This window comes from Theropithecus gelada, chromosome 12, assembly GCF_003255815.1.
Source record: "Theropithecus gelada isolate Dixy chromosome 12, Tgel_1.0, whole genome shotgun sequence".
Taxonomy (NCBI): Eukaryota; Metazoa; Chordata; class Mammalia; order Primates; family Cercopithecidae; genus Theropithecus; species Theropithecus gelada.
This window is the reverse complement of record NC_037680.1, coordinates 95,318,971-95,346,817: the sequence shown is the minus strand read 5'-3', so window position 1 is coordinate 95,346,817 and position 27,847 is coordinate 95,318,971. Positions and strand designations below refer to the sequence as shown.

Sequence of the window (27,847 nt, the reverse complement as noted above, 5' to 3'; positions counted from 1 at the left end):
CAAAAAAAAAAAAAAAAAAAAAAAAAAAAAGAGAATGGGGTCTAGACTCAGACTTCTGAGTTCAAAAGCCCAATCCTACACACTGTCCTTGTAACTTGGACAAGTTATTAAATTATTTGTACCTCAGTTTTGTCATCTGCAAAATTAGGATGGTAATAGTTTAAACCAGAAAATAAAGGTAAAATGCTTAGCATCGTGCTTTTCTCATGGTAAGTCTAAAAAAAAAGTCAGCACCTTCGTGGCACACAGAGTAAAACTACTCTATCTCAGCATCTCTTAGTCTTCCCTCATCTCCCTCCTGCACAGCTCTAGAAGAGATCAACTGTGGTCCTTGAGATCTCAGACATTTCCCAGCCCACTGGAGCCCTCTTCTAGCTCCCTTCCCTTCTCTAAGGCTGGAGATGGTAATTGGAAAACTCACTCCAAGACACTGTCCCTGGGAGAAACACGGCATAAGTTTCTGGATGTCCTGATTCCAATTCCTTACAGATGATCTCAGATAAATGTTGTGAACTATAGGGGCCCTGATCATCATGGTTCATAAGCGCTGTAGGGTATACCTGATGGATGCCAGGCTCCTGTTGCAGGCTCCGGAGGGCAATGAGGGCGGCCTCCTTCACATTTGGCTGGGGGTCTCCACATGCCATCTCTAGGAGTCGCTGGGGTACTTGGCACTGTAACAGCTCCTCTTCCAACCCTTCAGGTCCCAAGTTGCCCAGAGCTGATGCAACATTGCGCCGGATACCAGCCTGAGGATCTCCAAGCAGCTGGGTCATACTGGGCACTGCAACTGCCAGGGCAGGTCCCAGAGGACCAGCCTGATAGGTTGCATTGCCCACAGCAAAGCTGGCACTGCACCGCACAACAGGATCCTTGTCTCCAAGCCCAAGCAGCAGAAGGCTGAGCAGTCCAGACTGGCTCTGCAGTGCCCCACGCAGGGCCATGCTGTGTTGGAGCAAGTGTCCCAGGAGCCTATAAGTGTGTGCCCGCACAGAATTCTCTGGGTGGCCCAGGAAGCTGCGCAGGGGCCGGTAAGATTCATCAGAGCCAGCCAGAAGCTCTTGGATAAAGGACAAGTAGCTGGGAGACAGGACCCTGGCAGTATGGGCCAGCAGGGAGAGAAGGTCAGAGGTCAGCAGTGGCTGGTCACTCAGGAGGGCAACTGAGAGAAACGAGACAATGGTTCTAGGAGAGGCAGCCACTGTGTTCACAAACTGATTGAGAGAGGTGGGATCCGTGAGCGCCAGGCGTGTGAGGAGGCTGATGGGCAGCTCCACTTGCGTCAACGGAAGATGGTAGCAGCAGACCTGACAGAACAGGAGGTAAAACGATTCAGGGAGAGGGAGAGTATATGCAGCTAGAAAGAAGCCCAAAACCTGGGAGAGACAAAAGCCAAGCTATGGTGAGAAATGCCACAGAGAGCTGGAAGTCCCGCCCCACAGCACTCCACATGAGATATGATGTGGAGCCTGAGAGAGCAGGTTCTTTCCAAGATCATTCCTTACTTTGCAAGGACTCGGTCTCTGCCTTCAAAGACCCACTGTGAAAAAACAAAAAGAAACACCAAAAGAACAAAGACCCACTGTGCAATGCCAAGAATTGCCAGAAACATGATTTCTGGCCAAGGAGCTGAGTCTTCAGTGCCTAGAGTAGGATGTTCTCCCCAGTAAGCACCAACAGAACCAGGTGACGGACTGATGGAGAGGAGGAGGCACCAACCCAGCTTCCACCACGTGCCTCTGCATAGGCCTGAGTACTGTCTCCATGCCAACTTTTGAGTCAAGCCAGCTGCTCCACACTTACAGGGGCCTAGAAGAGCCCTGGAGCTGCTGGGAAGTAAATTAGAGGATATAAGGTTAGCTATCTTCCTCTCCCACCTTCATGCTAGCTGCCCAAGTACCTGCAGCAGATGGGCTGCAACTTCTGAGTCCCTGAGGTCGGCCAAGATATCTATAAGGAGGTCAGCATCCACGTCCAGCGCAAAGGGGAAGCAAAGGAGCTGGCAGACAGAGAGCACCACGACAGGGAGAAACTCAGACCCATGAGGCCTAAGGAGAGGAATGTCGAAGAGACTTGGTCTTGTTCACTTAACTTTTATCATTCCTCCCTCCCTCCTCCAATTCCTTTGCCCAGCTCCCGTTCTACAATCTCAGCCAGTACTTAGGTTTCCAGCCTAAACCTGATCTCATCTTTCTTGCTTCATAGCTCAATCTGTCAGTAACTTCTTTCCTGCCTTCTCTCTCCCTCCCCATTGCTGACTCTGTGGCTCTTCTTCTAGCTCAAACTCACACGTGGCGCAGTTGATTCAGGAAGCTGGGGCAAAGCAGATGCTTCAGGATGGACATGAGGATACTTCCATGCTGGGACAGGCAGCTCAGGCATAACTGGGGCTCCTGGGTAAAGGTGGCCATGGCCAGGCTCAGCAGGGCTGCCATGCCTGGGAACACCAAAAATAGAGACCCAGTGGAACAGGCAAGAGGCCCAGATACCCCTGCTTCCCCACAGTTCCCAGGGCTACACCTATTCAGTCCCTTCCCCATCTTAGAGCAGCTCTAGTGCAGACACCGCTTCCTGTCCCCAGGCAAAAGCAAAAAAAAGAAACCTCTGTGGGTTAACCCAGTTCTGGGCTGCCTCCTCTTGGAAATCAATGCACTCCCAAAAAGGATACTGATAGAAAGATACCCTGGGGAGAAATCAGTGTCCAGTCTGGCTCTGGGCTTGGTGGATTGGATAGCAAAAGCTCCCCTTCCTGTGCAGATGCCTCCTTGGGGAGCCTCAGGACCATGGAGAAGCGGTGCCACAAAACGGTCCACATTTCTGAACTGGCCACATCCCTGATTAGGCCAGCCTTCCCCTGCTAGAGATAAAAGTGAAAGAGGGCCGGGGGAAAGACAGAAGTCAGGAGTTCGAATGCTTTTATTCATTCCTGTCCCTGACTTACAAGGAAAGGAAATCCCAGAAATAATTCCTTCCGCTTTTCCACCTAGTATTTCCCGGTTGTCTTATTTCACTTTGTCAAACCTTAACCCTCTGACTTCACAACTCATGTGTATGTCTGCTGAAACCCAGGGAATTCATTTTATCCCCTACTGGATCCCAGGGGATGCAGCAAATGGTTTCCTTCAAAGGGTCGGTACTGAGGGCAGGCAGGGAAGTTCCAAGGCTATCACAGGCACAGTAGCTTGAGAGGGGAGGCTGTGGGTTGCTTCTTCATTCCTCTGGTCCAGAGGCTCCCCAAAATGCCCAGTTCCTCTCCCTTTACTTCCCATCCATCCCAAGATGCATCTGTACCTCAGTGAGGAGCTGCAACAGAAGGATGAGGAGACCATCATAGAATCCACAACTACCTGGTGGAGTCAACCGAACCTGTCAGAGAGAAACAAGAAGAATGCAGGTGCCTAAGAGGAATGGGGTGGCCGTTAAACCAAGGCAGGTCAGTGACGGTGCCATGGAGGGAACAGATTTGAGAGTCAACCGGAAGGTAGAATATATGGGGTCTGGGGGAACCATTTGGATAGGGGAATAATGGGGAAGACAGAACAGTCACTGATGACTCCCAAAGTTCTGACTTAGACTCCTGGAGGAGTGTTAGTGCTATCACTAGTGATACAACCTGTCTGAAGGCTAACTTAGTCTAGAAAAAGCAGATTAATACTATTACATCGGTGTGTCTATCTTTCAAGTGTGTTGTGGGATAACATGTGAAAATGTTTTATAAATTATAAAGAATTCAGCCGGCGTCGTAGCTCACACCTGTTATCCCAGCACTTTGGGAGGCCGAGGCGGGTGGATCACGAAGTCAGGAGTTCAAGACCAGCCTGGCCGACACAGTGAAATGCCGTCTCTACTAAAAATACAAAAATTAGCTGGGCATGGAGGCGCGCACCTGTTGTCCCAGCTACTCAGGAGGCTGAGGCAGAAGAACTGCTTGAACCCAGGAGGCAGAGGTTGCAGTGAGCCGAGATTATGCCACTGCACTCCAGCTTGGCAACAGAGTGAGACTCCGTAAGAAAAACAAACAAACAAAAAAAGAATTCTACATATATAAAGGATGACAGGCCGGGCACAGTGGGTCATGCCTATAATCCCAGCACTTCAGGAGGCGGAGGCGGGTGGATCACTTGAGATCAGGAGTTCGAGATCAGCCTGGCCAACATGGTGAAACCCCATCTCTACTAAAAGTACAAAAAAAATGAGCCAGGCATGGTGGTATATACCTGTAATCCCAGCACTTTGGGAGGCTGAGGCGGGTGGATCACATGAGGTCAGGAGCTCGAGACCAGCCTGACCAACCTGGAGAAACCTCGTCTCTACTAAAAATACAAAAATTAGCTGGGCATGGTGGTGCATGCCTGTAATCCCAGCTACTCGGGAGGCTGAGGCAGGAGAATCACTTGAATCCAGGAGGCAGAGGTTGTGGTGAGCCAAGATCGCACCATCGCACTCCAGCCTGGGCAACAAGAGCGAAACTCCATCTCAAAAAAAAAAAAAAAGGATGACAATAATTTGATTATAAAGTCTATCCTTCTTTTTACAAAATGAAGGAAAGATGAGTTCCAAAGGGTCTAAAAATGAAAGGAAGAAAAGTCCTGGGAAATGAGAAAGCAGAAAGAAGCCTACATAATGGACTGATTTCCTGAAGAATTCACAGGATGTCAGCCACCTTTTCCATCTGTTAAGAAGAACAAGTGGGAAAAGCAGAGTGGAAGCTGTAGTCAGAGGTGAAGAAATTATGCATTAGGAAGGACTCTGCCAAGAGCATGAGCTTCTGGAGGAGGAGAATGAAGCAGGCAGGGTTATCACACTACTCAGAAAACCCAGGTTAGTCACCCTTCCTCTTCCCTTCCCTCCCTCACTCTCTAGAAGCCCTGCATATTAAAAAGAAATCTAAAGTCCGGATCAATCTGGGTTCAGAGGGGCCTATTATCTGGCAACAAATCTAGAAAAGGAAGGGCTCCTTGATTCCTTTTCCATTCCTCAGTTTACTCCATGCTTGCTACCATTTCAGTCTTTTCCCCTTGAATGCAGTCCTAGTGTCTGACTCAGAGAAAACATGCCTGTGCCCTCCCTGGGGGGCCTCACCTCTGCAGGGGCAGACAAGGCATGTGTGGCTGCAGCCATCCATTCCATGGGCTGGAGGTCAAAGGTCACCCCTTGCTGACCAAGCTGTCCCAATAGACAGGCTGCTGCACTCTGTGGGAGAGGTAGAAGAGGAGGAAGAATGTCCAAATCTAAATGGCATTCAGAACAGGCAGAGAGGATTTATGTCTCTGCCAAAAGAATGCCTCCAGAAACATGCAAATTGGATAGTGACTCCCCAACTTCCACAAGGGGTAGATGCTAGGGTGAAAAGGGGAGAAGGGTGAAGGTTAAAAACTTACCACAAGAGAGACGACATGCGAATGAGTAAAGAGAGTAGCAACGTCACTGCCTAGCTTCTCCATTCTGGAATAAAGAGATACATCAAGGGATGCAGCAGTATTAAAGGAGGTTGGCAAGCGGCCTCCCCTCTCCCTTGCATGACGTTCTTCACCTAGGCTGCATGTCTACCTCCAAGGCACAAAGTTGATGGGAGTCTAGGTCTGTTCTTTGTAGAGAAAGCTTCACACTCTCTATCCCAATTCCTCCTAAGGATAGGCTGTAGGGTACCATTCTCCATATTCTTTGTGAGGGTTAGCTATGTGGCTAGAAGACTTCTGTGGAGACACCCTACTTTATGACTTACCCACAAGGCAGGTTTTGGAGCCGAAAGACAAGAAGGGAGAGGAAGTAGAGTGTCACTTCAGTAGACTCTTCCCAATCTACTACCTTTACCTACAAAGGAAACCTAAGATATCAGAACAATCTCTGGTTGAGACAGTGGGGCCGCCAGGGGAAGCCCACCTGTGCTGCTGGCTTACCTTGCCCTGAACCAACACAAACAGGGATTCCAAGGCCAGGGGCTCCTGCCCTAGAAGATGGCACAGGCGCTCACTGACAAGGCAGCAGGAGTACAGAACCTGAGAGAGAGGGAAAGAGTCTGGCAGTGAGGCAGAGCAGGCCCTGGGATCCAAGATTGAAGGCTCAGCTGAAACACCAGCCAGCCCCTCAAAAGATCTGGTACCCACACTTGGGAGTGTGAGAGAACCCCCTTCTGCCTCTTGCTGTGAGAGTGAGACAGGGACCGTTCTCGGTTCTGCTGAGGACTGGCTAACAATGGGGTCCTCTCAGTTGAACAGATTTAAAAGCAGAAAGGAGTCTTCCAAGGGGTTCTCTCAATTGGTCTCTCTCAGTCTCTCTCTCTCTCTTAGTCCCCCTCTCTTGATCTGTCTCTCTGTTTCTCTCTCTGTACTGGGAGTTAAAAATAAAGCTGTGATGCCAGGAGTTAAGAGAATTACCTTGAGAAGGTGCAGGCACAGGATGGGATGCTGCAGGCCAGAGATGAGGGATGGCCTGAGCTGGCTGCTGTCTTCAGTTAGCTGATTTGCCAAATGCCAACAGACCTATAGAGACGTACCTGAAGGCTCAATCCTATCCACATTATTACAACCCTATCCCTCTCATATGTCCAAAATGATCAGGACTCTCAGTTTCTTCCTAGTCACTCTTCCCACCATTCACCAGAAACCTCAGACCCCATTTTATTCCCAGTCTTCATCACCAACAGAGAACCAAAAGTCATGGCATAGTTTGGCCCCAGTGTAGCCAGGTACAGAGGAAAGGATTACTGACCAACAGGGATCAGGAAAGCTGAATCCTCAGTCCTTGAGGAAGCATCAATGGAGGCTTCAGATCAGCTGCCCCACCACCTGGGCAGTTTATCACTGTGCTCTCTCCCTCACCAACTGGCCATGGGCTCTGGGATTCTGGCTATATCACGTTCTACAAATGGCCCAGGGTGGGAGCATCTGTTTCTGGAAGTACTAAAGGAGGGGCTTAAAAGCTTGTTTTTCTGTCTTTCTGAAAAACTGGGGCTAGCCTCCCCAACTCCTCTGGCAGAAGGGATGAGAGGAACAAGCAATTGTAGCTCGGACCTGCTCCTTGGCATCCCAGCAGTCGGGCAGTCCCACGGGAGCAGTGCATACGGCTGCGAGGGCAGAGGAAATGGCTCCAGGTAGATCCTCACTCTGCTCTCGCAGTGGCTGGCTCACTTGTGGGGCTCCTATGGAGAAAAGCAAAGAGTGACTCCAAAGGCCTGAGGCTCTTGCCCTAGACAATAGCACCAGTACTCACTGATATGGCAGCAGGAGTAGGGAACCTAAGGGAGTGGGAAGAATGCAGGATGAAGTCTGTTTGTTTCCCTCAGATCCCCATTCATCCTCTCAGTTCACAGTTATTTACCGAGCACCTACTAAATGCCAGGCGCTATCTAGGTGATGGCACTAGAAAGAGCAGAACCTGAACTATGCAACAAAGAAGTCAAGAGAACCTCCCTTCCCCACTCAGGTTACCTGGGGGAGTGTGGACAGGGAGCTGTGGAACTGTCAAGCCATGAAGGAGCCCATCCAAGACAACCTGCTGTGTCGTCAGCAAGCTGGAGTAAAAGGCTTTGGAGATGGCCCGGCTGTTCCCATCCATGGCTTCACACAGGACAGTAAAGCACTAAAGGAGACAAGTGCAGAGGTAGCATCAGGGCATCAGAAGACTGGGCTTAGTGTAAAAAACAAGAAACCCTGAGGATCTGAGGAAAGAGGACAAAAACCTAAGCAAACACGTGTCTAATTTTAAGCATTCTTCACACCAAAAATGCATTATAACTCCCTTCATTCATGCTTCAAGGACAATAATTTTAGGTGTCAATCCTTCTATTCTCTGATCAGCTGCTCCCTAGATGATGTTTCTCAAAGTGTTTTTTATAGACTGTGAGTATGAGAATTCCTAGCGGTCAGGTGCAATGGCTCATGCCTATAATCCCAACAGGGGATTGGGAGGCTGAAGCAGGTGGATCGCTTGAGCTCAGAAGTTTGAGACCAACCTGGGCAACATGGCAAAACCTATCTCTACTAAAAATACAAAACAAAAATAGCCAGGCCTGGTGGAGTGCACCCATAGTCTCAGCTACTTGGGAGGCTGAGGTGGGAGTATTGCTTGAGCCCGGAGGGTGGAGGTTGCAGTGAGTCAAGATCATGCCACTGCACTCTAGCCTGGGTGGCAGAGAGAGACCCTGTCTCAAAAAAAGAAAAGAAAAGAAAAGAAAAGAAGAAATCCTAGGGATTCCTGGGTCCCTCCCAACTCAGTCCTATTGATTCAGAATTTCAGGAGGTAATTATTCCAACTCCCCATTCTATTCATAGCACATGACATGAGAAGTGCTGGCCAATAACATGAGTCACTGCTGGCCAAAATTTAGGTTAGACCGTAAAAGCTTTCTGACTTGAAAGGGTGAGGGATATTAAAACAGGAAAACAGGATCTCAAGTTTGAGTGAATGCTAGCTTTAGGCAGGAAGTAGTCCAGATTTATGTTCTCAATTACCAGTTTTAACAATGACCAGGCAATTATTTACTTCCTTACACATACATGTTCCTCTCTATCTCCTCTGAGGTTAATCAGAATACAGCTACTTTCTCATTCAATCCTCCATTCTCCTGTCCCTTACCTCCAGGATCTAGGGAAAAGAACTGAATAGTTTACTAATCCTCAGGACAAACAAGGTTAGACAATACTAGATGATCTGCAAGTCTTTTCAAGAAGAAGTAGTTCTTTTTGTGGTGCCCTGAAATATGCCAAACTGCTTAAAGCCTCTGGGCCTTTATATATGTTACTCCTTCTGTATAGAATTTCTACTTTGTGCCTCATTTACGTGGCAAACTGCAATGTATTCTTCAGATGCTAGCAGAGATGATTTCCTTCTTCGAGATTTCTTCTATGATGCTCCAAATAGTGTTAACTGCATCTTCTTCAGTGGTTAACTGCATCTTCTTCATAAAATACAGTGGTGCTCTTGTATTATATGCAAAGTTCCAGTGTACTTTTCACTGTTGTCCCTAATCCCTTTACCTCTCCCCTATTAAATTATCCCTAGTCCCTTGAAGGCAGGCACTTTTTCTTACTCACATGGCATATGGCATGGTGAGAATTCAACAAATGTTTGTTGGATTAACTTGATCTGACCCTACATAGTCATAAGAAAGGGGATGGGAGAAACACGGGGAAAGATAGGAGATACAGAAATCTGGAAGTGGGAGCAGATTACCATGAGGCTGTCCCTCCGCAAAGTCTGCTCAGAGTCATCTGGTTGGGCCAGAAGTTTCCCCAACAGGTCCAGAAAGAGGTTGGCAGCTTCCTGAAATACCTGTAGGCTGGGGGTGGAAAATGAGCCCATTATTTCTTACCTCTCTACTAAAAGCCTGGATGTGGTGAATCCGTCAGTTCTGGGCAGGTAGGAGAATCTCTGCAAAGGGACCCATCAGAACGTTCTCCCTTCTCCCTTGCCACACACACACACACACACACACACACACACACACACACACACACACNTTCTCCCTTGACACACACACACACACACACACACACACACACACACACACACACACAGAGACACCCTCCAAGCCCCTTCTTTGACATTTTATCTAGGTTATTCACATATTTTTTTTTCTTTCTTTCTTTAATCCACTTGGCTTCCTGGAACATGTTATTTACATCTTGACCTTTCCATTTTAGGACCATGGTGACTGCTGACTCTTAGAACCTGTAAGTCTTGAGGCCAAGTTGGAGCTGTCTTAGGGTCCTTAAAAGGACTATGAGTGGCCACTCAGCTGATTCCTAAACCTGTAACAAATCACAGCTTCTTCATACTTGGCCTGTTCCTAAATGGGAAGGGCACATGGGGTAGAAAGAGAAGCCAAACTTGCCAACAGTGCAAAAGCACCTCTTATCCTACCTGTCACCTGTCTGGCTCCTCTCCAGATTGAAGGTACAGGCAAAGTAGGCCTGAATCACAGCCATCAGGTCCCGTAAGAAAGTCCCATACCAAGATTGCTGCCCAGGAAAAGGAGAAGAGAGGAAGGGCAATGTGGAGGATGGAAACAAAGAATAGAAAAAACAGTAGAAAGGGTCTATAGAGACCCAGTCAAGTTGATCAAACAGAAACGGACAGAAGAGAAGTATAGGCAGAGAGAGAGTTCTAGGGGTAACAGAGAATCTGCCAATGGGCTGTAAACAGCCTGGATTAAATGTGTCTTGTTTGGCCTGAATAGCACTTTGGAGTATAGGAGGTTCTATTTTTCAAAAATCTTTTTCTCTAAATTCCTTAAAACCACCCAAGATTAATACTCATCAACAAAGTGCAGCTTTCCAGCTGCCTCAGCCTAGGCCCTATTAAGTATTTACACTGACTCTGAAATATTCCCCATCCTCTCAGCCCAGCTACAGTAGGACACATAAGGGGGAAGTAGAGGTTTGGCCCCAAACACACTGAGTCTCTGTCCCAGCTCTTCCACTTGTTATCTCTGTGACCGTTTACAAATTAGTAACTGTGTATGAGTTATCTTTGAATTTTAGTACTCTGCTCTGTAAGATAAGGTCAATGAAGCCTAGGATCTAACATCTCAAAACACAGTGCTCTAAATATTTAAAAATTACACATAAAAATTTGGGTTTCTACCTTTTCTTAGAAAACTAGAAGATCTGGCAATACCAGGCCCATATTTCCCTGTGGCAACAATGGGCTGGAGGCTGAGGAAAGGATGCCTCTACTCTGTTTAGAGTAGGCATGTGAACTCTAGTTCATCATATTCCCCACTACTCATATAGTCACATGCATAGCCTACTTCACAGCTGACATTATCTGCCTGGCCCCAGAAGGCATTAGAGTTTGCAATTAATAGTTTATTAACTAGAAAGAAGAGGAAAGAAAATAAAAGGCAGTCAGACCAAAGACAGATGGCAATCTGAATGAGATAAATCCAAGAAAAAGAACCTCTGTGAGTCTTCAGAGGCTCCTGTCTTGGTGCTTACCTGCTGGAGGCTGTTGCTCTCCTGACTGTGCCTGAGTAGACTGAGCGGCAGCCCAGGAAGCCCTGCCTCCCGGCAAAAGGAATACAAGGCAACAGAGTCACTGCAGCTGGAGAGAAGACTGCTTAGGACCCGGAATGCAGGCAGGATGTGGGAAGCACCCTCCAGGATGCCTTTCAGGATCTGGGTGACATGAGGGAAAGAAGCAATGATTGATATTTTCAGAAGTAAAAGAAGGAGAGCTACATATACCAAGTATCCCCAAGGAGCTGGCAAAGCAGACCAAATGCTTGCATTCCTTTCTTTGCAAGTCTGAAACACAGAGAAGAAAAGCAGGGAAACGGGGACTATACCAGGGAAGAAGACAATAGATGGTCAGGTTACCTGACACAGAACACCAGTGACCAGGGGGTAGGGGCCTCTCCTCAGGATCTCTGTCACACTAAGTGCCATTCCCATCTGCTCCCTCCCTTCTCCAGCCCTTTACCTTAAAAACAAAAAACATGTGCACTGCACATGCTTCTGAAAATTCAAAACAATGCATATAAAACAATATTATTCAACCATAAAAAGACAAAACAACATTATTCAACTCTAGATCAGGGTTGACAAACTATGACTCACAGATCAAATCTAGCCTAACACTTATTTGTATACAGCCTGCATGCTAAGGATAGTATTATATTTTTATTATTTATTTATTTATTTTTCGAGACAGAGTTTCACTCTTGTCCTCCAGGCTGGAGTGTAATGGCATGATCTTGGCTCACTGCAACCTCCGCCTCCTGGGTTCAAGCAATTCTTCTGCCTCAGCCTCCCAAGTAGCTGGGATTACAGATGCCCACCACCACACCTAGCTAACTTTTGTATTTTTCGTAGAGATGCGATTTCACCATGTTGGCCAGGCTGGCCTCAAACTCCTGACCTCAAGTGATCTGCCCATCTCGGCTTCCCAAAGTGCTAGGATTCTAGGCGTGAGCCACCATGCCTGGCCAGTATTATATTTTTAAATGGTTATTCTTCAAAAGAAGAACATTTACACCAAGTATTTTATAATATGCCATTAGCTTTTCTAAATGATGGCATTTGCTCATTTAATATTTACAATAACTGTGAAATAAATAGAATTAGCCATTTTATAGATGAAGAAACTGAAGCTTCTACATAGGTCAAAGAAGCAGTCAAAGATCACACAGCTAATGAGTAGTGCAGCTGGAATTCCACCAGAGGGAGTCTTATCCCTAAAGGCAGAGCTTTCAGTCCGACTCCCCACACTGCAAGTTATCCAACACTAGGAAGAAAACCTGTTAGTGCCAAAAGACAAGTGCAAAGTGCCAAGCCAATTCAATAAGGAAAGGAGAGTTCTTTTCAACAAATGGTGCCAGGACAATCATGTATCCACATGCAAAACCGATCAACTTAGATCCCTTCCTCACATTATACGCAAAAATTAGCTCAAGATGGGTCAAAAACCTAAATGTAAGAGCTAAAACTATAAAACTTTTAGGAAAAGAGAAAATCTTTAAGACCTTGCATTTGGAAAAGATTTCGTATACATAACATCAAAAGCATGGACCACAAAGGGAAAAAAACAGTAATTGAACTTAATCAAAATTCAACATTTTTTGCTTCAAAAGACACTCTTATGAGAAGGAATGAAAAGACAAACCACAGACTGGGAGAAAATATTTGCAAATCACCCATCTGATAAAGGTCTTATGTTGAGAATATACAAAGAAGTCTTATACAACTCAATAATACAAACAACCAAATTAAAAACTGAGCAAAAGACTTGAGATATTTCACAAAGAAAATATACAAATGGTGAATAAGCCACGAAAACATGTTCAACATTCATCATTAGTGGAATGTATATTAAAATAACAATGAGGCTCTTTCCGTCTCAGGTCGCCGCTGCGAGAGGAGCCGCCGCCACGTCTGCGCATCTGCAATGGATGGTCGTGCGGAACTGCTCCAGTTTCCTGATCAAGAGGAATAAGCAGACCTACAGTACTGAGCCCAATAACTTGAAGGCCCGCAATTCCTTCCGCTACAACGGGCTGATTCACCGCAAGACCGTGGGCGTGGAGCCGGCAGCCGACGGCAAAGGCGTCGTGGTGGTCATTAAGCGGAGATCCGGCCAGCGGAAGCCTGCCACCTCCTATGTGCGGACCACCATCAACAAGAATGCTCGCGCCACGCTCAGCAGCATCAGACACATGATCCGCAAGAACAAGTACCGCCCCGACCTGCGCATGGCAGCCATCCGCAGGGCCAGCGCCATCCTGCGCAGCCAGAAGCCTGTGATGGTGAAGAGGAAGCGGACCCGCCCCACCAAGAGCTCCTGAGCCCCCTGCCCCCAAAGCAAGAAAGAGTCAGCTGGCTTTCTAAAAAAAAAAACAATGAGATACTACCTCACACTTACTAGAATGGCTACAGTAAAAAAGTTAGACAATAACAAGTGTTGACAAGGATGTGAAGAAACAAGAACCCTCATATAATACTGGTGGGAATGTAAAACAGTACAGCCACTTTGGAAAATAGTTCAGCAGTTTCTTAAAATGTTAAATATAAATTTACCATATGACCAGCAATTCTACTCCTATGTAGTTACCCAAGGAAAATAAAAACATATATCCAGGCCGGGCGCGGTGGCTCAAGCCTGTAATCCCAGCACTTTGGGAGGCCGAGATGGGCGGATTATGAGGTCAGGAGATGGAGACCATCCTGGCTAACACGGTGAAACTCTGTCTCTACTAAAAAGTACAAAAAACTAGCCAGACGTGGTGGCGGGCACCTGTAGTCCCAGCTACTCGGGAGGCTGAGGCAGGAGAATGGAGTAAACCCAATAGGCGGAGCTTGCAGTGAGCTGACATCTGGCCACTGCACTCCAGCCTGGGCGACAGAGCGAGACTCCATCTCAAAAAAAAAAAAACATATATCCATACATAGACTTGCTTGTGAATGTTCGTAGCAGAATTATTCATAAAAGCCAAAAAGTGGAAACAACCCAATACATCAATGTCTAATCAACTGGTGAGTAGATAAACAAAATGTGATATATCTATGTAACAGAATAATAACCAGCTATAAAAAGAGGAATGATGATTAACTAAATGGGGGCTGGGGGCAGTGGCTCACACCCATAATCCCAGCACTTTGGGAGGCCAAGGTGGGAGGATTATTTGAGCCCAGGAGTTCCAGACCAGCCTGGGCAACATGGTAAAACCTCATCTCTACAAAATATACAAAAAATTAGCTAAGTGTGGTGGTGCATGCCTGTAATCTCAGCTACTTGAGATGCTGAGACACGAGAATCCCTTGAACCAGGGAGGCGGAAGCTGAAGTGACCCGAGCTCATGCCACTACACTCCAGCCTGGGTGACAGAGTAAGACCCCATCTCAAATATTAAAAAAAAAAAAAAAAAAAAAGATGCCAGGCGCAGTGGCTCATGCCTGTAATCCCAGCACTTTGGGAGGCCGAGGAGGGTGGATCACAAGGTCAGGAGTTCAAGACCAGCCTGGCCAAGATGGTGAAACCCCATCTCTACTAAAAATACAAAAAATTAGCCAGGCATGGTGGCACGAGCCTGTAATCCCAGCTATTCTGGAGGCTGAGGCAGAGAACTGCTTAAACCTCGGGGGACAGAGGTTGCAGTGAGCTGAGATCGTGCCACTGCACTCCAGCCTGGGCAACAGAGCGAGACTCTGTCTCAAAAAAAACAAAAAAATGAAAATGGGTATGAGGGATTTTATTGGGGTGATAAAAATGTTCTAAAACTGAACTATGATAACAGTTTTAAAATTGGCGAATTTACTGAAAATCATTTATCATACATCAAAAAAGTATAAATCTTATACATAAATCATACCTGAATAAAGTGATACAGGGAACATAGTTTAGCGAGTACCCAGGAAGGAAAAGTACTGTGTTTCAGACGAGCAAAGTAAGGTTTCGCAGGAGGGAAGACTAACTTTGCACTAACTTTGAAAGCTAATTAAGCAAAATGTCTTTCCCCACCCCCCTGCAAAATAACCTTATTCTTCTCACTAGTGTACCCGTAGTACAAAATATTGTATATGCAATTGTTAGTTATAATTTCATCAATAAAAAATTAGCGAAAATGTGTTTTCCCTCATTATGTAAGTACTTAACATAATATCCTCCATTTTTGCCTATTGGCTCACAATGCCTAAAATATTTATCATCGAAAAAGTCTGATCCCTGTTCTAGTAGGTATTCTTCCCTTCAGAAACAGAAACCCGAGGGCTGCTCTTTCTGTGTTACTAAATGAGGCTGGCAAACCTCCTCAAACTAAGCAGACAGATTGAAGAATTAGAAAAGGACAAACTTTCTCTTTCTCCTGAAGTCAGCGTATTTCAACACTCCATCTGTGAAAATAGTCTTGATCCCATCCACAGTGTTTTTCTGCCCATTACCTGCCCTCCAGCCTCATGCAGCTGACTCTGGATGCGCTGGCAGAAGTCAGGATTGCACAGCAAGGTGAGAGGAGCCTTCAGTTGAATAGGCACAGGCTCAGTGGTCTCCAGCAGGTGCTGCCACTCATTGTCACTGTCTGGCTCCTGAGGCAGAGGGGAGTGGAAGGGGTCAGGAGTAGTGTGTAAGTCTAAGGTAGTAGATCCCAACCAGTAGAAACCATGGGGAATCATGAAGTAACTGCAAGGAGCCAGAGACTGCTTTAGCACAGATGTAAATCTTCAGTCACCTGCTAAAAAAGGTACAGCTGGCAGTCCGTGAGGGGTCTTGAAGAGTCTCTTGGAGAACACTGGCATGTGTGCATAAAGACATACTTAGAAAGATGTCCACTGCAGCATGGTTTGTAATAATTTTAAAAAGGAAAAGATTATAAAGTCAGTCTAAGGGAATAAGGGATTATAAAGTTATTCTAAGGGAATAAACCAGGGTCCATCCATATTGGAAAATACTATGAGGTTATTAAAAAGATTGTGAGGGCCGGGTGCGTGGCTCATGCCTATAAACCCACCACTTTGGGAGGCCGAGACTGGCAGATCACCTGAGCTCAGGAGTTCAAGTCCAGCCTGGCCAATGTGGTGAAACCCCCTCTCTATAAAAATACAAAAATTAGCTGGGTATGGTGGCACACGCATGTAATCCTAGCTACTCAGGAGGCTGAGACAGGAGAATTGTTTGAACCCAGGAGACAGAGTTTGCAGTGAGCTGAGATGGCGCCACTGCACTCCAGCCTGGGTGACAGAGCGAGACTCCATCTCAGAAAAAAAAAAAAAGGCCAGTGTGAGCAGTAGCTCACACCTGTAATCCCAGCACTTTGGGAGGCTGAGGCAGGCAGATCACCTGAGGTTGGGAGTTTGAGACCAGTCTGACCAACGTGGAAAAACCCTATCTCTACTAAAAATACAAAATTAGCTGGGTGTGGTGGTGGATGCCTGTAATCCCAGCTATTCGGGAGGCTGAGGCAGGATAATCACTTGAACCCAGGAGGCAGAGGTGGCAGTGAGTCAAGATCATGCCACTGCACTCCAGCCTGGGCAATAAGAGTGAAACTCCATCTCAAAGACAAAAAGATTGTGAGGCTGGGCATATTAGCTCATGCCTGTAATCCCAGCACTGGGAGGTCGAGGTAGGAGGACTGCTTGAGGCCAGGAGTTTGAGACCGGCCTAGGTAATATAGTAAGGCTCTGTCTCTTTAAAGAAATAATAATAATAAGCCCGGTGCAGTGGCTCATGCCTGTAATCCCAGCACTTTGGGAGGCCAAGGCAGGCAGATCACAAGGTCAGGAGTTCAAGACCAGCCCAACCAACATGGTGAAACCCTGTCTCTACTAAAAATACAAAAATTAGCAGGGCGTGGTGGTATGCGCCTGTAATCCCAGCTACTCAGAAGGCTGAGGCAGGAGAATCACTAGAACCCGGGAGGCGGTGGTTGCAGTGAGTCGAGATTGTGCCACTGCACTGCAACCCGGGTGACAGAGCAAGACTCCGCTTAAAAAAAAAAAGAAATAGCCGGGCATGGTGCCATACACCTGTAGTCTCAGCTACTCAGGAGGCTGAGATGGGAGAATTGCTTGACCCCATGAGTTCAAGGCTGCAGTGAGCCATGATTGCACCATTACATTCCACCCTGTTGTCCAGGTGACAGAATGAGACACTGTCTCAAATAAATAAATAAAAAGATTGTGGGCTGGGCGCGGTGGCTCAAGCCTGTAATCCCAGCACTTTGGGAGGCCGAGACGGGCGGATCACGAGGTCAGGAGATCGAGACCATCCTGGCTAACACGGTGAAACCCCGTCTCTACTAAAAAATACAAAAAACTAGCCGGGCGAGGTGGCGGGCGCCTGTAGTCCCAGCTACTCGGGAGGCTGAGGCAGGAGAATGGTCTAAACCCGGGAGGCGGAGCTTGCAGTGAGCTGAGATCCGGCCACTGCACCCCAGCCTGGGCGACAGAGCAAGACTCTGTCTCAAAAAATAAATAAATAAATAAATAAATAAATAAATAAAATAAAAAGATTGTGGTACTGAGGATGTATCACTTATGTAGTATTCCTACAAAAATGTATACAACCTGAATCTATTCATGAGGAAATAATCAATTTGAGGAATATTCTACAAAATAACTGACATGTACCTCAAAACTATCAGTCATTAAATACAAAGAAAGACAAGAACTGTTCCAGATTCAAGGAGACTAAGGAGGCATAACAACTAAACACAATGTGTGGGCTGGGTGCAGTGGCTCACTGTAATCCCAGCACTTTGTGAGGCCGAGGGAGGTGGATCACTTGAGTCCAAGAGTTCGAGACCAGCCTGGACAATATGGCGAAAACTTCTCTCTAAAAAAAATACAAAAATTAGCCAGGCGTAGTGGCAGGTGCCTGTTAGTCCCAGCTTCTCAGAAGGCTGAGGCAGGAAAATTGCTTGAGCTCAGCAGTCAGAAGTTACAGTGAGGCGAGATCGCACCCATTGCACTCCACGCTGGCAACAGAATAAGATCCTGCTAAATAAATAAATAAACAAATAATGTAATGTGTGATACTGGATTGGATCATGGAGCAGAAAAAAAATTTTCATAAAGCACATTACTGAAGCAATTAGCAAAATTTGAATAAGGATTATAGATTATTAATCTATCTTAATAGTATCATATCAATGTTAAATTTCTGACTTTCATAATTGTACTGTGGTAGTGTAAGTGAAGGATCTTGTTTTAGGAAATATGCACTAAAGTATTTAGGGGTAAAGGGGCATGTGTACAATTTACCCTAAAATGATTCAGAAAGATGCTATGTCCATAGGGAGAGAATGGTAAAGCAAAGTAGACAAAAGTTTTACAACTGATGAATTTGGGGTAAAAGTGTTGTTACGGGCTGGGTGTGGTGGCTCAAGCTTGTAATCCCAGCACTTGGGAGGCTGAGGCAGGCAGATCAGCTAAGGTCAGGAGGTCGAGACCAGCCTAGCCAACATGGTGAAACCCCATCTCTACTCAAAATACAAAATTAGCTGGGCGTGATGGCACATGCCTGTAATTTCAGCTACTTGGGAGGCTGAGGCAGGAGAATTGCTTGAACCCAGGAGGCAGAGGTTGCAGTGAGCCAAGATCGTGCCGTTGCACTCCAGCCTGGGCAACAAGAGAAAAACTCCATCTCAAAAAAATAAAAAGTGTTGCTATGGTTGGAATGTTCTGTCCTCTCCAAAACTCACGTGTTAGAAACTTAATCCCCATTGCACCAGTGTTACGAGGCAGCGCCTAATCAGAAGTGTTTAGGTCACAAGGGCTCTGCCTTCAAGAATGGACTGATGCTATAAGAAGGCCTTGCAGGAGTGGGTTCATTCTCTTCTGCACTTCTGCAAAGTGAGGACACTGCATTCTTCCCCTCTAAAGGACTGGGCATTTGGGGCACCCTCCTGGAGACTATGACCCAATCTGCTGGTACCTTGATCTTGAACTTTCCAGACTCCAGAACTGTGAGAAATAAATTTCTGTTCTTTATAAATTACCCTGTCTTAGCCATTCTGTTATAGCAGCACAAAACAGACTAAGACAAGGGTATACACAGGAATTATTTGTGGTATTTTCAAAATTATTCTTTAAGTTTGAAATTATTTCAAAAAAAGGCAAAACTAAAAAAAAAAACATATTAATAAAATATTGTAGACCGGGCACAGTGGCTCACGCCTGTAATCCCAGCACTTTGGGAGGCTGAGGCGGGCAGATCACCTGAGGTCAGGAGTTTGTGACTAGCCTGGCCAACATGGTGAAACCCTATCTCTATTAAACATACAAAAATTAGCCAGGTGTGGTGTTGGGTGCCTGTAATCCCAGCTACTTAGGAGGCTGAGGCAGGAGAATCGCTTGAACCCAGAAGGCAGAGGTTGCAATGAGCCAAGATTGCGCCACTGCCCTCCAGCCTGGGCGACAGGGTGAGACTCTGTCTCGAAAAGAAAAAAAAAAAAAGGATTATGGTAAAACTACATGCTCTGGTGTAGAAAGATCCCAGATTATATGGTGAAAGAGGTATGATGCAAAACAATACATATAATAAAACTCAGTAATGTAAAAATAGCAAACTATAAATGTCTATGTGTGCTTATGCATGTGTGTGGAATTACAGAAAGTTTGGAAGGAGACAGACTAAATTAATAACACTAGTCACCTTGGAGACTGACCCAGTGAGGACTTTCATTTTTACCTATGTGTTTCCATTTTAAATAATTATATTTTCAGATACTGTGCAATTAAAATCTATAAATGAACAATAAAGCAATACTTTTTAACACAAAGGGAGCTCATACTTACGGAGCTGGGAATCACTGTTCTAGAAAAACATCTACTAGACCCAACATCCCATGAAAGAGACAAAGTCAGTAAGAACCCCTAGGGCTCACCTCATTTTCCAGGTCCACGGCATCAGTGCCCCGCTGGCGCAGCACCTCCGGCCTCTCCTCTGGGAATGCTTGTCCACAATCTGGGGTGGTCCAGTTTTCCCTGCCAGAGAAAGCCAGGGAGTAGAATGGGTTCCAAACCTAGGAGTCTTAGGGTTCATTAACTTGTCCCTCTCTGTAGGCCCATGATAGGAATGAGAAAAAAAGCCATATAGGATTGACTAGAGGAGACTTCTTTCTGGGATGTAGGATATGACCAGTACAGGATATGTTGACTACTACACAAATATCCTTAACTGTCTTCTTATTTTAGAGCTTATTCTCGAGTCTACTTTGCAGTTTTCACCTATGGCTCTCAACTCAAAACAATCTTCCCTCTTGCATGGAGATGATCCTTTCCCTTTCAGCCAACCTTTCAGTCAATGTACATAAAGAAGAGAAAGTCCCCAAGTTTCCTGATGAATCAGAAAAACATCTATAATTAGAATCCAAGAACCCAGGACTCAGACTCTCAAGGCTCTACCCATATTTAGGCAGTGGCTAGTGACAGGGACTATTTTGTATTTGCTTTGACTAGCATCAAAGATACGCAAGACACCTCACCCTATAAATACCTAGCTATACCCTTCTCACCGAGGTGCAGGTGGCGCCTCTCCAGTCTCTGACTCAACCCAGCTGCTCTTCATTTCTGAGGCTAAGATCCCGGCCAGGAGGCTTGATTCCTGAGGAGTGGCCCCGAGTCTGGGCAGAGGGGCTGTGCCAGGAGCCACCTTGCTGGTCTTGTCCTCTTGCTCAAGGGCAGGTCCTGTGTTCTGATGTTTCTATGGGAGGTAGGGGGCAATACTGGATCAGAGCTATTTGGTTGCCATAGGACAATATGAATGCTATTCATGGCCCTTCTCCAACCCTAGAAAGTCACCCTCCTCCTCTAACTCCCCAGTCACTAGCCTGGTCATTTCACATATTTTCGTCTGCCCTACACACCTTCTGCATGGCCTCCTCAGCCATGCGTTTATAGGCCTGAGTCAAGATGCGAGACTGATTACCCTTGGGGGCCAATCGATGGGCCTGTTCGTCCTTTAGGACCTGAAGTTCTGGGGGTAGGCGGCTGGTGAATGGAGTCCCCAAATCTGGACCTGCTGGCTCAGTTATTACTGCAGGGAGGGAAGAGGAGGAAGACATGATCATGGGGGCCGTAGTCCCTATGTCCACTTGGCCAGGGACAACTTCAGTGTCTCCAGGCTTCTGTGGAAGAAGATCATTTTGAAAAAGTGACAGAGAGAGTGGGGTTGCAAGGGAAGTGGCAAAGGTTAGGCAAAGGGCTAGGAAGAAAGTTCAACCTGGTGGAGGACAGAGGATACGTTAGATCTAGATGGTCAGGGAAGGGAAAGGGAAGTAGTCTGGAGGAAGTACTGGGAAGTACAAGAGCCCTGGGAACCCTGACAACTCACTGGTGACACGACCAGCAATAAAGGGGTGATGTAAGAGGTCTGGCCAGGACAGTCGCTGCCGGGGGTCTTTGGTGAGCAGTCCCTGCAGGAAGTTCTACAGAGAGAAAAAATAGTCCATCAGTCATTCTTTCCCTTCCCTTAAGTCTCTCTCTAACTTATCAGCAGAACTGGCAAACCAAGAATCCCATATCCATTCTCACAGCAGATGAGCTGCTCTTGATCATGCCCTCTGAAAACTTTGTTCAGGTCCCATTTTCCTGGCCGAAATCATGGACAGACCACTGTTTCACCTCCTAGGGACAGGACCCTAAATCCTGCTCACAGACATTTTGTAACCCCAGAAGTAAAAACAAATTTTAATGCACCAACTTTGCAAAGAAGGGAGAAAAAACACTGGGAGAAAGAGATGTCACCTTCATAATGATCTTCAGACAGCAAACATTCAAAGAACTCCCAAACTATTCACGCTGCCCTCCCTTTGACGATGGTTTGTTTGTGGCTGGGTAGGAACAGATGCATTTTTGGTAAAAAGCACACTCACACGCACAAGTAATTGTGTGAAGGTGTGTTTGGGAGTACTCAAAAACAGAAATCTTTTTGCAAGTCTTCAGAGTTGGAGAGATAGGGAGACAGTCTCTGAAAAGGATATACCATAACAGAAATCTTTGGGGAAATCCTCAACTGGGCCTCAAATAGGAACAGAGGTACTAGTAGATTATGATCACTGTTCTAAAACAAAGTGATCTGTATAACTATGGATCTTGCTGGAGATACCTGCGTATCTGCCCATAGGGAGAATAAATATCCTATGCACACCTCCTCCACTTAAGGTTCCTTCATTTAGATTATTCTTGACAATTATTTGGGCCCCCTCAACTCAACAGGGGAGGAATTTGTTGTTCCTTTTCATCTCAGATAAAGCAAAGCTGTAATGAGGTTTCACTCTGGCAGAAGACTGCATTTAAATTCCATTGAAGATCTATAATCTTGCCCCACATAAAATAAAAGAAGGTTGGGTGCAGTGGCTCATGCCTGTAATCCTAACTCTTTACAAATTGAGATAGGAAGATTGCTTGAGGCCAGACGTTTGAGACAAGCCTGGGCAACATGGTGAGACCCTGTCTCTAAAAAAATTTTTTTTAATTTAATTAATTAAAAAAGAAATAGAGGCCAGGCACAATGGCTCACGCCTGTAATCCCAGCACTTTAGGAGGCCAAGGTGGGCGGATCATGAGGTCGGGAGATTGAGATCATCCTGGCTAACATGGTGAAATCCCGTCTCTACTAAAAATTACAAAAAATTAGCCGGGTGTGGTGGCGGGCACCTGTAGTCCCAGCTACTAGGGAGGCTGAGGCAGGAGAATGGCATGAACCCAGGAGGTAGAGCTTGCAGTGAGCTGAGATTGCACCACTGCACTCCAGTCTGGGCAATACAGCAAGACTCCATCTCAAAAAAAAAGAAATAGAAAAGAAGTCCAACTCCTCTCCAACTCTCTTCCCTCCTCCGGCCTACTGACTTACTCACAATGAGTAGGCACCACCTCTATCATCTGCTCCTAATCACTGAACCAACTCCACCAGCTCTCACCATTCTGATAGCTTTAGACTGAAAGCTATGTAGACAACACCTAGAATGTGAACATTGCATCTGACAGGAAATAAGTGGAATAGATGGCATGCAAGAGGACCAGTATCTATCTCTGGTATCTTCCAATTACCTTTTCATTGTAATAAAGCATAGCCTGGCTCGAACTGGAGTTACCATTCTCAGGTTTGGCAAACTTTTTAACACCCTCCCAGAATAAGACCCTGCAGTAGAAAAGCAAGGCTGCCTGGCCCAGCTCCGGCATTGATATGGTTTGGATTTGTGTCCCCATCCAAATCTCATGTTGAATTGTAATCCCCAATGTTGGAGGAGGGGCCTGGTAGGAGGTGACTGGATCGGGGGGAGGACTTCCCCCTTGCTGTTCTCATGATAGTGAGTGAATTTTCACGAGATCTGGCTGTTTAAAAGTATGTAGCACTGGCTGGGCATGGTGGCTCAAGCCTATGATCCCAGCACTTTAGGAGGCCGAAGCAGGCGGATCACTTGATGTTGGGAGTTCGATACCAGCTTGACCAACATGGAGAAACCCCGTCTCTACTAAAAATACAAAATTAGCTGGGCATGGTGGTGCATGCTTGTAATCCCAGCTACTTGGGAGGCTGAGGCAGGAGAATCACTAGAAACCAGGAAGCGGAGGTTGTGGTAAGCTGAGATCGCACCATTGCACTCCAGACTGGACAAGAGCAAAACTCTGTCTCAGGCTGGGAGCGGTGGCTCATGCCTATAATCCCAGCACTTCGGGAGGCCAAGGCAGGCGAGTCACAAGGTCAGGAGATCGAGACCATCCTGACTAACACGGTGAAACCCTGTCTCTCCTAAAAAATACAAAAAAATTAGCTGGTTGTGGTGGCGGGCACCTGTAATCCCAGCTACTTGGGAGGCTGAGGCAGGAGAACGGCACGAACCTGGGAGGTGTAGAATGCAGTGAGCCGAGATCACGCCACTGCACTCCAGCCTGGGCGACAGAGCAAGACTCCATCTCAAAAAAAAAAAAAAAAAAAAAACTCTGTCTCAAAAAAAAAAAACAGTGTGTAGCACCTGCACCTTTCCCTTCTCTCTCTTCCTCCTGATCTGCCACGTAAGACATGCCTGTTTCCCCTTTGCTTTCCATCACGATAGTAAGTTTCCTGAGGCTTCCGCAGCCATCCTTCCTGTACAGGTTATGGAGCTGTGAGCCAACTAAACCTCTTTTCTTTATAAATTACCCAGTCTCAGGTAGTTCTGTATAGCAATGCGAGAACAGACTAACATAGCCATTAATTCAGTAACTGCAAAGTCCCGACTCAGCTCTGGAAAAGGATTTTGGAAAAAGGAACAGAGGTAGAGGGAGACAGATTTCTAATGTAAAAGCCATCTCCCTTTCAATATTCATTACCTTAAAGCAGGGACTGATGGTTGAGGGCCAGCGCACAGGGTCCTTGAGAATGAGGCTGACCAGCTGAAAGATGCTTGTAGCATAGAAGGGAGGAGTGCCTACTGCCAGTTCATACAGTATGCAGCCAACAGACCAGAGGTCAGCTGTGTGGTCGTACGGTCGCTCCTCCACCAGCTCTGGAGACATATAGAGTGGTGTGCCTTTGATGGACGTCAGCACCATTGTGTTGGTGCTCATAGCTCGGGCAAATCTGCGAAGATAACGGGATGGATATGGAAAGAGAAAAGATATTCTAAACCTGGTCACTACTACCTAACATAGAGATATTCCAAACTGGAGCAGCGGGAGCACCTTTGATTAGGTTCCAGAAGACCCAGCAGAAGTCCCAATCTCCAGCTCTGGTTCTAAAATGAGGCGCAAATAAATCAAGAGTATGGTCTAAGATTCCCTGTGGGGCTGGACGCAGTGGAGTAATCCTAGCACTTTGGGAGGCCGAGGTGGGCAGATCACCTGAGGTCAGGAGTTCGAGACCAGCCTCACCAACATGGAGAAACCCCGTCTCTACTAAAAACACAAAATTAGCCAGGCGTGGTGGCACACGCCTGTAATCCCAGCTACTCTGGAGGTTGAGGCAGTCGAATTGCTTGAACCCGGGAGGCAGAGGTTGCGGTGAGCGGAGATCATGCCATTGCACTCCAGCCTGGGTAACAAGAGTGAAACGCCTTCAAAAAAAAATTAAAAAAAAAAAAAAAAGATACCCTGTGGAACTGGAAGCATAGATGGATGCTAGAATCTTTACCCAAAGTCACAGAGCTTGATGCCACCACCCTTGGCAAGGAGGATGTTCTGAGGTTTCATATCTCGGTGTAGGATGCGGTGGGAATGCAGATAGTACAGGGCTGATACCAACTGAGCAGCAATGGCCTGAACCTAGAGGTTAAAGAGGTGAGAGAAAGAAAAAAAAGGTTAGAAGCAGCAGCTGGCTGACAAATCCAAAAACTTCTCCTAATATTACTGCTAATCTTTTCTTCCTTCCCTTTCTCGCAGAGCTTCACACTATTCCTTTCTTAGTTATTGTTCCCCTTGTTTAATCCCTCTTTCATTTGCTCATTCATTCATTCAAGAAAAATTTATTGAATCTCATTTACTATCTGCTTGACCATGGGCAAACTAAGGTGACAATCTATATACTGACACCATCTGCCCTGGTGGATTATTGTAAGGATTGAGTTAAAGCATGCAAAATAATACTCAGAATGGTGCCTGGCACATAGTAAATATTCAATACACATTACCTGTTATTAAATAAAACAAAATGCCTTTTTTCAAGAAAAGTAGTCAGACAAACAATCAAGACAGATAAAACAAATATGGTGATTAGGCATGGTGGCTCACGCCTGTAATCCCAGCACTTTGGGAGGCTGAAGCGGGCAGATCACCTGAGGCCAGGAGTTCGAGACCAGCCTGGCCAGCATGGTAAAACCCCATCTCTACTAAAAGTACAAAATTAGCTGGGCATGGTGGCACATGCTATAATCCCGGCTACTGGGGAGGCTAAGGCATGATAATTGCTTGAACCTAGGAGGCGGAGGTTGTTGTGAGCCAAGATCGTGCCACTGCACTCCAGCCTGGGCAACAAAGCAAGACTCCATCTCAAAAAATAAAATTCAATTAAAAATAAAATAATAAAAAAAAGATTACTTACAAATAGTGGTGAGTGCTTAGAAGGAAAGGGAATGCTGCAATAATGAATCCCAAGGGGGGCCTACTTGCTTGAGTACAGAGAAACCCCTAGAATAAATGTGGCTGGAGGATATGTGTAACAAAATCCCACTGCTAACCACTATGTCCTGGTGCCAAATCCTGACTCACCATAACCTTTATTCTTACTGCCCTCTTTCTGGTACCATTTCACTGGTCCTTCTTCCCTAAAGGTATCTAATAACAACAATGTTAATAGCAACTATTCAAACACATTACATGACTTATCACTCTTCACCATAGACTTATCAGGCAAACATGATTATTATCTTCATTTTACAAATGAGGAAACTAAGCACAAAGAAATTAAAGTAACTTGTCCAAGCAGACCCAGCTAGGAAGGTGCAGAGCCAAGCTTCCTACTCAGATATTTTGGCTCTAATGTTTATATAATTTACTCCCACACCACACTGCCTCTATATACCTAGACTCTTATATTCTTCTCAGAAGTCTGAGAAGAAATGGAGACTCTCAGTGTCCTTAGCTTGCTCTACCAGTTCCTAACCTGGAGAGAGGTTGGTGGTGGGAAGTTGAAGGCAGGAAGCATACCTGGTCTTCGGGAAGTTTTCCGTCATCTTCTAGAATCTGAAAGAGCTCTCCCTCAGCATAGTCTGTCACCACCACCACCTACAGAGAGAAGGCAGTGGCACTGATGGCTCCAGATTCACGTATTCTGAGGTTGGGAAATTCCTGGAACCCTTGTGCTTGGGGAGACAGGGCCCAAAACTGACAAAGCACACCTCTTTGTCAGTTTCAAAGCTGTCAAGCATGTGCACAATGTTGGGATGCCGCAGACCCCGCATTATTTCAATCTCTCGTTGCAAATGCCTCAGCTCCTTCTCTGAGCGCCCCAATTTTGGGATGAACTTCAGGGCCACGACCTGTCAGTGGTAAGGTGAAAAGTTAATGCCTAATCACACTACTGAAAAGAGCCAGAATTTCAGACTTAATCTCAGAGCTCCAGAAGTCAGACTTTAGAGTGTTTGAGTAACTCTTATTATTTCTGTCAGTCTCCCGCTTCCATTTTCTCCATGATACCCTGGCCTTATCCAGGCTTTCCCCACTCCTCATCCCAGGAGGAAACAGCATCGGCAAAACGTCTCACCTTCTAGGAGAAGTGTTCTGATTTGACAAAAGCAGTCAAGATGAGATTTAGGGGAAAGGAAAGGAAAAAAAATTAAGAGGAAATAATAGAGTTCAAGTGGTTTACCTCTTACTACATGGTGTGCTAGAGACTAATAATAATAATATTTGTTGTTTACTAAGAGCCAGGCACTGTACTAACTGATTTAATGTGACAACATACTTAATCTCAAACGCCATCAATCAGTTGCTGTTCTTATCCCCATTCTAGAGATGAGGAAATTGAGACATAGAGAAGTTAAGTAATTTGTCCATAATTCTAGGGTTAGAAAGCGGTGGAGATGGAATTTATACCCAAATAATACAACTTCAGAGCTTATACTCCATAAGAAGTATGAGAGAGTCAATGCCTTAGGAATATAAACTGGTATACATACATCCCTTCTAGACCCATTTTCCACTGGAGTTGAGGGTACCAAATCCCACCCAAAAGGTATCCCTCTTTGTACAATACCTGAGCACTGTATTTTCTTCGACCCTTGTACACCCTCCCAAAAGAGCCTTCTCCAATCATCTCCAACACGTGGTACTTTTCCATGACAGAGGTTTCAGAATCTCTTAGAAGGAAAAAGGTAGAGACGGTGAAGAGCTATAGATCCAGGGACAATTCCACAACATCTGGGAGGCCTAGTTGGGGCATGGGAAAGGAAAAATGTTAGCCACCTTGCCTTTTCTCTTTTTCACAAAGACCA

At 45.9% G+C, this 27,847-nt stretch overlaps 1 protein-coding gene and 1 pseudogene across 4 annotated transcripts in view; one reads left to right on the top strand and one right to left on the bottom strand.

Moving 5' to 3' along the window:
• STK36 (serine/threonine kinase 36) overlaps positions 1-27,847 on the bottom strand; it is a 32,199-nt gene that overhangs the window by 3,701 nt on the left and 651 nt on the right. Inside the window, exons 2-26 of one of the 3 annotated variants that reach the window (XM_025404853.1) lie at positions 27,610-27,782; positions 26,753-26,893; positions 26,562-26,639; positions 25,051-25,181; positions 24,252-24,501; positions 21,271-21,364; positions 20,804-20,973; positions 20,453-20,640; positions 19,823-19,922; positions 15,378-15,521; positions 10,941-11,120; positions 9,865-9,962; positions 9,175-9,280; positions 7,431-7,581; positions 7,014-7,141; positions 6,378-6,482; positions 5,901-5,999; positions 5,726-5,814; positions 5,382-5,445; positions 5,083-5,193; positions 3,292-3,366; positions 2,683-2,857; positions 2,290-2,437; positions 1,901-2,048; positions 561-1,307 (exon numbers count right to left, since the gene is read on the bottom strand). In XM_025404853.1, coding sequence (XP_025260638.1) covers positions 561-1,307; positions 1,901-2,048; positions 2,290-2,437; positions 2,683-2,857; positions 3,292-3,366; positions 5,083-5,193; positions 5,382-5,445; positions 5,726-5,814; positions 5,901-5,999; positions 6,378-6,482; positions 7,014-7,141; positions 7,431-7,581; positions 9,175-9,280; positions 9,865-9,962; positions 10,941-11,120; positions 15,378-15,521; positions 19,823-19,922; positions 20,453-20,640; positions 20,804-20,973; positions 21,271-21,364; positions 24,252-24,501; positions 25,051-25,181; positions 26,562-26,639; positions 26,753-26,893; positions 27,610-27,693 — 3,804 coding nt within the window. In that variant the 5' untranslated portion in view covers positions 27,694-27,782. Of the gene's footprint in view, positions 1-560; positions 1,308-1,900; positions 2,049-2,289; positions 2,438-2,682; positions 2,858-3,291; positions 3,367-5,082; positions 5,194-5,381; positions 5,446-5,725; positions 5,815-5,900; positions 6,000-6,377; positions 6,483-7,013; positions 7,142-7,430; positions 7,582-9,174; positions 9,281-9,864; positions 9,963-10,940; positions 11,121-15,377; positions 15,522-19,822; positions 19,923-20,452; positions 20,641-20,803; positions 20,974-21,270; positions 21,365-24,251; positions 24,502-25,050; positions 25,182-26,561; positions 26,640-26,752; positions 26,894-27,609; positions 27,828-27,847 lie in introns of those variants that run through there. The other 2 variants (XM_025404856.1, XM_025404854.1) reach the window with 2 other exon arrangements.
• LOC112636276 lies at positions 4,449-13,326 on the top strand (annotated as a pseudogene). The gene is made up of 2 exons (XR_003122157.1): positions 4,449-4,463; positions 12,829-13,326. The product of XR_003122157.1 is annotated as a 60S ribosomal protein L28 pseudogene (transcript).